Source organism: Diplotaxodon limnothrissa, linkage group LG1 (genome assembly GCF_057381915.1).
Source record: "Diplotaxodon limnothrissa isolate DT_005_m linkage group LG1, D_limnothrissa_male_GT1.1, whole genome shotgun sequence".
Lineage (NCBI taxonomy): Eukaryota > Metazoa > Chordata > Actinopteri > Cichliformes > Cichlidae > Diplotaxodon > Diplotaxodon limnothrissa.
In genome coordinates, this window is record NC_140596.1 from 37,863,963 (window position 1) to 37,871,595 (window position 7,633).

The following is a 7,633-nucleotide window of genomic DNA, read 5'->3' on the forward strand; positions in this document are numbered from 1 at the left end:
TGCATGAAATAGAATCTAACAGTATTATCACTTGAACATTTTTCATGTGTGTTTGCTTCGGGGACTCCATCCTCATATTAAACCTTCTTGATAACTGTCACATTGGAACATCCTAACTTTATTTAAATATGTGCTTGCCAATATGAACAAACTACTGAAAATAAAGAAGCACCATTACTCTTTTTGTCATAAACATTTATTTATGGTCATTTTTTTACATTATGAGGCACTGCAGAAAAATATAAAGCAAATATTTTCCAGTCTACACAGAAACACCTTCATTACTGAATTATTTACTACAGTGTTCTCATCCTGTTGACTAAACTCCAGCTGACGTCAGCCGGCTCTGAGGGGAGTGTTTTCTTTTTTTAAAAACAAATGTGGAGAGCATTGCAGTGATTTGTCTTAGTTTGTTAGTTAAAACAGAATAACGTGGCTGGAAATCAAATTATAAAAAGAAAATTTTCTTTCAACAAAATTATATTAAAGAGTAACAAAAACAGATAAACAACATGTTCTGTTCTGCAGCTGTACACATGCCAAAGAGCACTTGCTGAAAAGGCAACAGTTGCATTTCCTGTTACAGTTGTTTTGATCAAGGCTCTGAGTCGCCGTCTCCCACCTCCAGTGGGAACACGATGAGGTCCGACACACTGCCCCACTTTCTCAGCTGGACTGTGCACATATCTGCTGGTAGTACTTCCTCAGCATCTCCAGCTGAGCGGAGCGTACTAGGATGTGCGGTCGAACAGATGCCAGCTTCTGACAGGCCTCGTCTGGAGTCCAGCAGTGTAACTGTCAGCAGGAAAGCAAACGGTCAACACAGCAAACCTGTCGCTTGATGCCTGAGCGACTCATCAGCCATGAGCATGTTTCATACAGTCACCACTCTGGAATATTGACTTAAACACTCTGTGGTTCAGTGCATGTGGAGGTAAACGGGTCAAAAACGGAGTTAAATGTGGCATGTGTTTTATCTGAAATGACCATGAGATTATATTTACATACAAATACTTTAAAGGTAAGTACGCTGGAATAAGAGGGTAAAAAGTCAGGGTTTTTTCAGGAAACAAAGAAATATATTACATTGTAATTTAGCAGTATGCTGTACTGTTCAGGGAGAGGGCCATATTATGAAGCGGATTAACCTCGGCCAGTTTCTGGGTATTTTACAGGAAAGGAGACACAGCTTACAGTGTAAGTAATTTTAAATACACTGTAAGTTAAAAAGAACAACTGAATAACAGAAAATCCATCATGTACACAGTGTAACAAAATAAGGATGTAAAAAGGGAAGGTTAAGTCACTCAACATTTACAGCCGTCAACACAAAAACTGCATCAAAAATATTGTTTTTCTGCAAAATTACCAGCTAATTACACACCACTTAAAACAGGCTCTGAAACTGAAACGATGTCATCTCATTGGAAGACCACTTTGTGTTCAAGTAGTAATAAAAAACGAAACAAACAAGAAAACACCCACAAATATTTCTGAAAATGTTTTGTTTTGTTTTTTAAATTTCAAATATTGTATAACGAGACAAAACTGCAAACATGAACACAGATTGTAACAAACTGAATCCTTTCATCGAACCACCAAACAAACACACTGGTCCTCTCTGTGCACACACGTGGCAGCACTGCTGCTGTCATTGTGTTCATGTTTAACAAAATAAACTGCAGACATGAGTGTGACTCTGTCACTGAGCTAACAGCTGATCCCTCAGCATGTTTGTGCTCTCTGCTCATGCTGCCTTCATATTCAGTCATTCTCAGCTTTTTAAAGAACTTCAAAGACAAACTGCATGACATTTCTTCAAGTGGCCCCCAGGCTGCAAATATGAGACCCTGACTTAAAATAAGTTATGCAATACTCAAAATTACCTACAGTATAAATTGTGTCTCCTTTCCTCTAAAATACATGCAGGATAGGCACGTTTAGGCCACTCTGTAATATTGCCTGCTCCACAAAAAGTAACACGTACTTAGGACGTAAATACAGGGAAATATTGTTTGTTTTGCTGCTAAATTACCAGGAAATTACACAGTACTTAAAAGTACTTAAAAATACTTAAAAGTACTTAAAAGTGCTTAAAAGTACTTAAAAGTACTTAAAAGTGCTTAAAAGTACTTAAAAGTACTTAAAAGTACTTAAAAGTGCTTATGCGCTGCTCAGATTTTATAGCAGTATAATTATTTGCTTCCTGTAAAAAACGGATTTGTTGCCACCTTATTCTTATTTGTTCAAAATTATCCAACATAACAAATGTAAATTTATTATTCTATTTATTATTTATTTCTTTATTTTTTATCCGCTCTTTATGCTTTATCTTGCGTTACCATGAAAAGTGGGATGTTCTTCTCTCCACTCGGTTTTTGTGCTGTCTGCAGTCTGAATGCATCATACTGACCCGTATGAGGTAGGCGGCAGCTAATGTGGCGCTCCGGGAACGTCCAGCCTTGCAGTGCACGTACACACTGGTTCCCTGCTCTTTATGCTGCAGTGCAAACTCCACGCCTCTGTGGAGGTTCTCCATGCTGGGGACACCAGTCAGGTCCACAGTGCTAAGCCTGAGCTGCTCCACACCAGCAGCCTGCCACTCCTGCACCAGCACCGCAACAATAAATGACACAGTGTATGAGGGGCGGCTCTTTGGCACTGTTAGGGTTTGAACTTCTATCACACATCAGTATTTAACTCATCTTGCATATGCATGACAGCACAGGGTCATTTCAAATATGAGCAGGGCGATTAAACTGCACGTTAACTTTTTTTTTTTTTTGCCTGTCCCGTTTGGCTCTTTTGCCATCAGAATTGTTGTCTAAGGGCAAACAAAGATGCCCAACGGATTTACTTTACCGAATTGACCATCCCAGCCTTGCCGTAATGGTCCATTTGATTCACCTTTTATTGTTTATTTTATTTTCACTTACTGAATACGGGACAGAATTAACTGGGGGAAAGAAGGGGAGAAAGAAAGAGGGAAAGAGAAACAGCTGAGAAGAGGGACGGGGGAGAAGGGCAAAAGACAAAAACTAACAGAACGGGCAGAGAAAAAAAAAATGCATATATCAATCACCTGGATCACCTGCTGAGAAAGAAAAAAGAAAACAAGCAGAAGAGAACAAGAGTAATAGAATAAACAACATCACAATGATATATGGGAATATGACAGTAAATACTAAATATTAAACATTATTGTGCAGCACATAAGATCAACAGAACACAGTGTGCTTTGAGGTAGGAGCCAAAAAGGGTGTAGTTTGTGGGTGTGATCACCCGTGTGTACACCTGTGAGCATGGACGCGCTTGTTTTTTTAAAAAGGTTCCTTCATGTAATAATCTGCTAGAGGGTGTGGGGGGGCCACAGCCCCGTCCTCCAGGGCATGAAGCAGGTATGGAGGAGATCAAAACTCCAGACATCCAGAGGCCCCCAGAACACAAGAGACCAAGGAAGACCAACAGAGGGGCAGCCGCGCCGCTGTCCCAGAAAGAGCTGAGGAGAGTCCCAGATGAGGGTTCACTCAGCAGCCGCGGAGCAGAAGCCAGGCGGAGTTGCAGTGACGCGCCCGTGAGCTCCGCCGGCAGCCAGCTGTGCCTGAGTGACCGAGCCCCAGGCCGAGAGGCCGGGGGCACCCCACCTCCGAAGTGGCCCGAGCGAGCCCCAGGCTCCAGGCCCCGATAAGCGGCCGCCAAGGAGTGAGCCAGTGTGTACCTGGACGCCCATCCCCGGACACAAAGAACCACCAACGCACCGATGTCTGAGGGAGTCCGCCACTGGCAGGGGAAGTGGTGGTAGGGGGAGATAGGCCTCCATACCTTGGAGGGCCTGAGATGTCCCCAGAGAGGTGGCGCCTGACACCCAACCTGACATATAGACACAGACATACAGGCACACACAGATACAAACATCCATTCCCACCCTCGTGCTCTCATATACACTTACTCCACACACAACCAACGTGGAGACAGACATAAAGAGACGCTGTACACACGATCACACTCCCCAAGCGTACTCTACAAACCGGGTCTAGGTACCCTTGCCCCTGGAGGGGGGAACTGCACCCAGACCCAGGTGGTGTTACCCTTTTCCCTGCGGTGGGGGGAGGCAGACCGCCCCGACTCCGCAGCAGCAGGAAGGCCCCACACTCCAGACCGCAGTCGGACGGCCAACTCCTCCTCCTAGCCCCCCCGCTCCAGCAGGTCGCAGAGAATGGGGGTGAGAGAAGACTCCAAACCTCCCTCCACCCGCTCATTGTAGTGTTGATGCATGTGTGTTCTAAGGTGCAATTAAAACCCAGGAGGGCATGGAGCTACCTGCCAGAGAGCAGCAAGTAAGCGCATAGTCCCTCCTGCTAGCCCTCAATGTCTGTATTTAAAATTGAGAGGTGGGCAACGACGCCAGGGGTGGGGTGTACACCCTGATGGTACTTTGGATTCCGTGTATCGTACCCCAAGATCCTATATGTATGTGTAATGAGAGTGTGAGTAATGTGAATGTCTAAGTTGTGGGATAAAATTGAGGCAGAGGCAGCCAGAAGGGGACGGGGGGGGGGGGGGGGGGGGGGGTAGCCTCCTCTGCACCCTGGTGACATACCCCTACTCCAAGGTCCTGCATGTGTGGGTGGTTGTGGTGGAGCAGGAAGAGGGAGGCAGCTGGAGATGGGGAGGGAAGGAAGGGAGGGGCAAGTGACCCCTCCCTGGGGCCAGCTCCCCCGCTGACCCCAGTAGGCACCCCCATACTCCGCGACCCGCCAGGGAAAGGGGGCCCAGGCCCATCCAGACCGGGGCCCAGTGCAGCAGCGCCTCCCGGCCCCACTGAGCCCGGGACAGTCCACCCAACCCCACCACAGAGAAAACTGCACCCACCCCACCATCCACTCATCTTCCAGACTACATAAGACAATAAACACCCAGGCTGAGATCTTCCTCCACCTCTCCTGTATCTCCCCCTCCTGCAGAGGGAGCTCCTGAGGAGAGGAAAGCTCCTGCAAGATGTGACAATCTCCCCCACCAGTTGAAGAGCCCCCCAGGTGGCTCGATGCACCGGCGGCACCCTGCTCCAGGGCTGGGCCCCCATGCACTGCACGTTAACTTAATAATGGGAACTCAAACGAAGGGAACTCACCTGGGCTGAGTTGCAGAAATATTTGGTCTCGTACTCTTCGTTCATGGTGATCACCCCTCGAACATTTTCTGTTTCCACCAGCTGCAAAAGCAAAAACAGGCCATCAGCTCTCAGAGTTGAAAACTGCAACTGCCACGAGAGCGGCACTCTAAATACTCTTTCTCTCCTTTATTCCATTTTTTATGAGGTCTTGACAAAATATATTTCCAGTCTCCTTCTCTGCTCTTTATGCAAACACTGGTGCATCTCAGAAAATGGCAATATTGTGTAAAAGTTCATTTTTTTCCAAGATTTTTTTTTATTTCATTTTGATGATCACAAAAAACATAAATCTGGTATGTCAAATTATTAGAATATTTCATCTGGAGTCCACAGCCATGAGGAAGACTGCTGACTTACCAGATGCTCAGATGGCAAAATTCAACAACCACCAGAAGCCACCACAGTCACTGCTGCAAAAGCTGTCAGTTCACAGTGTGCAAATATTTATGGGAAGTTGACTAGAAGGGAAAAGTATACACAAACAACACACATGACATGAGAGTTTGCCAAGGAGTAGACTGAAGGTGGTGTCAGTGTCACAATGTACACAGCAAAGGGACCACAGCCATCGACTTCAATAATATCAGCCACTCATAAACAGGCATCTTACCTGAGCTAAGGAGAAAGATGCCTGTGGTCCTTATTCTAATCATGTAACAGGTAATATCCAGTATGTGTAATGTGACAAAAGCACAACGTTCAGTGTGTGTTTCGTGGCATTTTTACGCAGCCAACCCAAAGTTGTGGAATGATCTGCCCTTGCACGTTAGACAGGCCTCTTCTCTGAGTTTAAAAGTTTTCTTAAAACATATTTATTCGCTGAAGCCTTTGGCACTGATTAAAGGGGTTGACTCAATTTGTTTTAATTTATTTTAGTTATTTAATTTATTTTATCTTATTTTTATTTACTTTACTTAGGCCATTTTGCATGTACAGCACTTTGTGAACTCTGGTTTTATGTTAAAGTGCTTTATAAATAAAGGTGGTATGGTATGGTAGCATGTTCCTTGTGTAAGAGTCTTTACATTAATAAGCTGTATTCCTCACAATGAGGAAGGGATGTTTGCCTATCATTTAATAATCAAAAACATTTTAGAAATCAGTCCTACAATTATCCAAAAGCTTCTTTGCTGGGACCAAAATTACTTTTATAAAAGGAAAGCCCTTAGCTCGGGAAAAGGCCATTCAAAAGCTTTTTGGGTGCAAAGTATTCAAACACACAAATAAGTGGCCAAATGTGCATCTGTGGGTGGTGCTGGAGTGGCCACAGTGGCCGTAGGCAGGACGCACTGATGGGGCATCGTGAAGGAAGGGGCGGAGGTACAGAGCAGCAGAACAATAGCAACAGCGGTGTGTGAATTAATGCTAAACATAGTATGAACATTAGTCTTAGTGTTTTTCTACTGATGCACACTGCACTGTGTGCTCTGTCTGACTACTGAAGAAAAACAAACCTAATAAATCATGTTGACCGTCAGAGGTCTGATGATCCAAGAGGACCAACTATGGGCAAAAACTACTGAACTGCGAGACCGTTTCTGTTTCTGATATGTTAGCTTGTTAGACAACTGAGGCGGTGTTACAGCGGTTTCTGCTTCAGCTGGATCGAAGATGGTGAGAATCACCCACAAATCACAATATTCGCTGATTGAGATAATGACCTACTCACTGTGAGTTACTATTTCATAATTGTGGCTTCGCATATTACTGTCTTTACAGCATTTCTTTGAAATTGTACACACACACACCACTACTATAACAACTTGTCAAAACATTTGTTTAGAACAAAGTCAATGCCGCCTCGTTAGCGCGGGCTAGCTCGGCAGCTGGTCTAAAGAGTCGTTAGCGTAGTCGAGCGCTAGCTAGCAGCTTCAGTGTTTGACAGGCGGACCTGTTTGGTCATGGACCTGAACGGCAGCGCTCCGAGGATCACAGTTTCATCCACTCGGTCAAACCACCGTCTCGAGGACACCTTCTCCATGACAACGTTGTAGGCTAACGTGGGGTAGAAGAGCAGCCGTGCTAACACTCCCGACATGGCTGAGCTATTTTCTGACGAGTCGTGTAAGAACTGAATTTGTGCTGTGGAGAGCTCAGCCTCTCATCATTACTCCTCCGTGCTGCTGTGCGGCGTGTGCTTCGCAGCCTTCATCCCACATGCTGTCAGCTTCCTCCTCCTGAAGCACGACTTCCGCCGACTGCTACCCCTTCAACATAAACACACTGACCTTCCATCCATAGATTCAGTCTCAAATCAGAATATTTTTTCTGCTCGACCAGCTGATGTTAAGGTGCAAAGTCGAACATATATAATGAGTACAACAACTTCATATATCACATTTTTTAAAGGACTGTCAGAACTTTTTTTTTTTACACATTAAAATTTAATCTCTCAAAAACTATTCCAAAATAAAAGCCTGATTTGTCACTGCGCTTTCTTATCGTCGAAATAAATCACGG

General features: G+C 44.8%; 1 protein-coding gene across 1 annotated transcript; it reads right to left on the minus strand.

Annotated features, from left to right (window-relative positions):
• Window positions 1-211: 211 nt before the first annotated feature.
• Window positions 212-7,320, minus strand: ptpmt1 (protein tyrosine phosphatase mitochondrial 1). Its single transcript, XM_085358044.1, has 4 exons — window positions 7,065-7,320; window positions 5,132-5,212; window positions 2,414-2,605; window positions 212-795 (listed from the first exon to the last, which is right to left on the minus strand). The coding sequence occupies exons 1-4, from the start codon at window positions 7,209-7,211 to the stop codon at window positions 667-669; spliced, it is 549 nt and encodes a 182-aa protein (XP_085214170.1). The 5' UTR covers window positions 7,212-7,320; the 3' UTR covers window positions 212-666.
• Window positions 7,321-7,633: the final 313 nt, after the last annotated feature.